The sequence below is a fragment of the Acyrthosiphon pisum genome, chromosome A3, assembly GCF_005508785.2.
Source record: "Acyrthosiphon pisum isolate AL4f chromosome A3, pea_aphid_22Mar2018_4r6ur, whole genome shotgun sequence".
NCBI lineage: Eukaryota > Metazoa > Arthropoda > Insecta > Hemiptera > Aphididae > Acyrthosiphon > Acyrthosiphon pisum.
In genome coordinates this window covers 18,933,354-18,935,399 of record NC_042496.1, presented here as the reverse complement: position 1 = coordinate 18,935,399, position 2,046 = coordinate 18,933,354, and the positions used below count along the sequence as shown (strand labels likewise).

The following is a 2,046-nucleotide window of genomic DNA, read 5'->3' as shown; positions in this document are numbered from 1 at the left end:
GTACTAATGTGTTATAGGCTTATAGCTAAATTGCGTTCTGTCATCGATCGTCGTCATGATAAACAATTTCTTGTTATCGACGACGACAAATTAGATTGTCTTCGTCGATAACTATTACCCGAAACTACTATTATTTTACCCGAAACCAAATATCATTATTATTGTACCATTATGGCATTACAAATAAAAATTATCGGTATGACTTGCCGTCGTCGACCATCCTTACCGTTGTAATTTCTGGGGAAAAAAAACACAGGTTGAAAGAATATAACAGTTGCGCCATCTATCAAACAATATTAAATTTAAATATATAATATTGGTTTTAAAATATGAAACGTACGTATTTGATATTTGGAATAGTGGTTCTTTTATTTATCTAGATGTGCAATAAGAAAGGATTTTCTGATATTCATTATTCATATTTAAAGAGGCGGTCAAACAAGGATCTTAAGATTCACGGTTGAAATTTTTTTTTGTTTAGTGATGGCTGCTTTTGGTTGCCAGGTTATTCAGCTTTTTAACACATAAAATTTGGTTTGTTATTTTCGTGGGGTAGGTACACAAATTAAACCACGTGAGTTTATTGGCGTTAATTGAATTGATCACTTAATTATAAAACTTTTTTCATTAAAAATTTTTTAATATGACATTCGAGTTTTTAAATTTAAATGGGGAAATGGTATCTCGCACCGTTGTACCTATTGCTGGAGATGGTGCCTGTTTATTTAATTCGCTTTCCTATCTTATGTACGGCACTGAGCAAATGGCCAGAGAAGTACGCAAGCTTATTGTGAGCCACGTAACAAAAAATTGTACGGAGTTTTCTATCATGTCTCACAACATTAATGGGGACAACTATATGAGTTCCGCTGAGTATTTAGCTGGCATGTCTCAATTATATACCTATGGTGGTTTATATGAATTGGTGGTCGAGGAAGTCGAGCAGATGAAGTTAAGGCTTGCATAAAAGCTTCTTATTTATGGCCGTTAATAGAACAACTTTCTCCCAACAAGAATATGAGGGTCCACCTGGGAGGTGATGTCACAGCCGGAAAATTCTCTGAACTAAGGATTTAGGTTTAGTAGTTACAACACTACAAGAACTTATAGTTCAAATTTATCCTGATATTGCCGATATAAAAAATAAATCGATGGATTGGTTATGTGAGCGCGCTATTTTGACCCCCAAAAATGACAGGGCAGCTGTGATTAATGAAATTCTTCTTAAATCATTTAAGGGAACAGAAATGGAGTATAAGTTTATAGACTTGGTACTGAAGACAGATGACGCAATTCACTATCCTGTGGAGTTCCTCAACGCACTTAATCCCCCTGGTTTTCTAGCACATAAGTTAGTCCTTAAAGTAGGAACTCCAATTATGCTGTTGCGAAATCTTCATCCACCCAAACTCTGCAATGGTACTAGACTGCGCGTGAAAGCACTCCAAAACAATGTTATTGAGGCAACAATAATTACAGGTTGTGCTCAAGGAGGATCAACGCTTATACCACGTATACCACTTTTATCATCAAGCTATCCATTCGAATTTAAAAGACTGCAGTTTCCTATCAAGGTATCTTTTGCAAAGACTATAAATAAGTCGCTAGGGCAGTCGTTGAAGATACCAGGAATTTACTTGAGTGATGACTGCTTTACACATGGGAAATTTTATGTGGCATGCTCCAGAGTTAGTTCACCTACAAGCTTAGTCATTCTTGCCCCAAACGGAAGAACAACCAATGTAGTTTATAAGGAGGTGTTATAATAATAATAAAAAAATAATAACAATATTCACAGACTATAAATAAATGTTATCAATGAATCTAATAGTGCTATAACAATTATTAACATAGGTGGGATACGCTACGCGGGGTTGGCTTGTTTACCATTCCCTATATCACTTTGCCACGCAACTGGAAACCGTGTTCAAGGCCACAATCTCCCGATTGGGCCAATTCATGGAGTTTCAAACCAATTTTTTTTATTTCAAACTTAGTCACCTGTAGTCCTATTGTTCATATTTCATATCAACATGTTTTACTCAG

General features: G+C 35.6%; 1 protein-coding gene across 1 annotated transcript; it reads left to right on the top strand.

Annotated features, from left to right (window-relative positions):
• The first annotated feature begins 1,151 nt into the window (after window positions 1-1,151).
• LOC103310284 lies at window positions 1,152-1,766 on the top strand. The gene has a single exon (XM_008188045.1). It carries the CDS (start codon window positions 1,152-1,154, stop codon window positions 1,764-1,766), a length of 615 nt encoding a protein of 204 aa, XP_008186267.1.
• The last annotated feature ends 280 nt before the right edge of the window (window positions 1,767-2,046 follow it).

Coding starts and splice junctions, on each gene's coding strand:
- LOC103310284 (XM_008188045.1), top strand. CDS start 1,152: ATGGATTGGTTATGTGAGCGCGCTATTTTGACCCCCAAAAATGACAGG.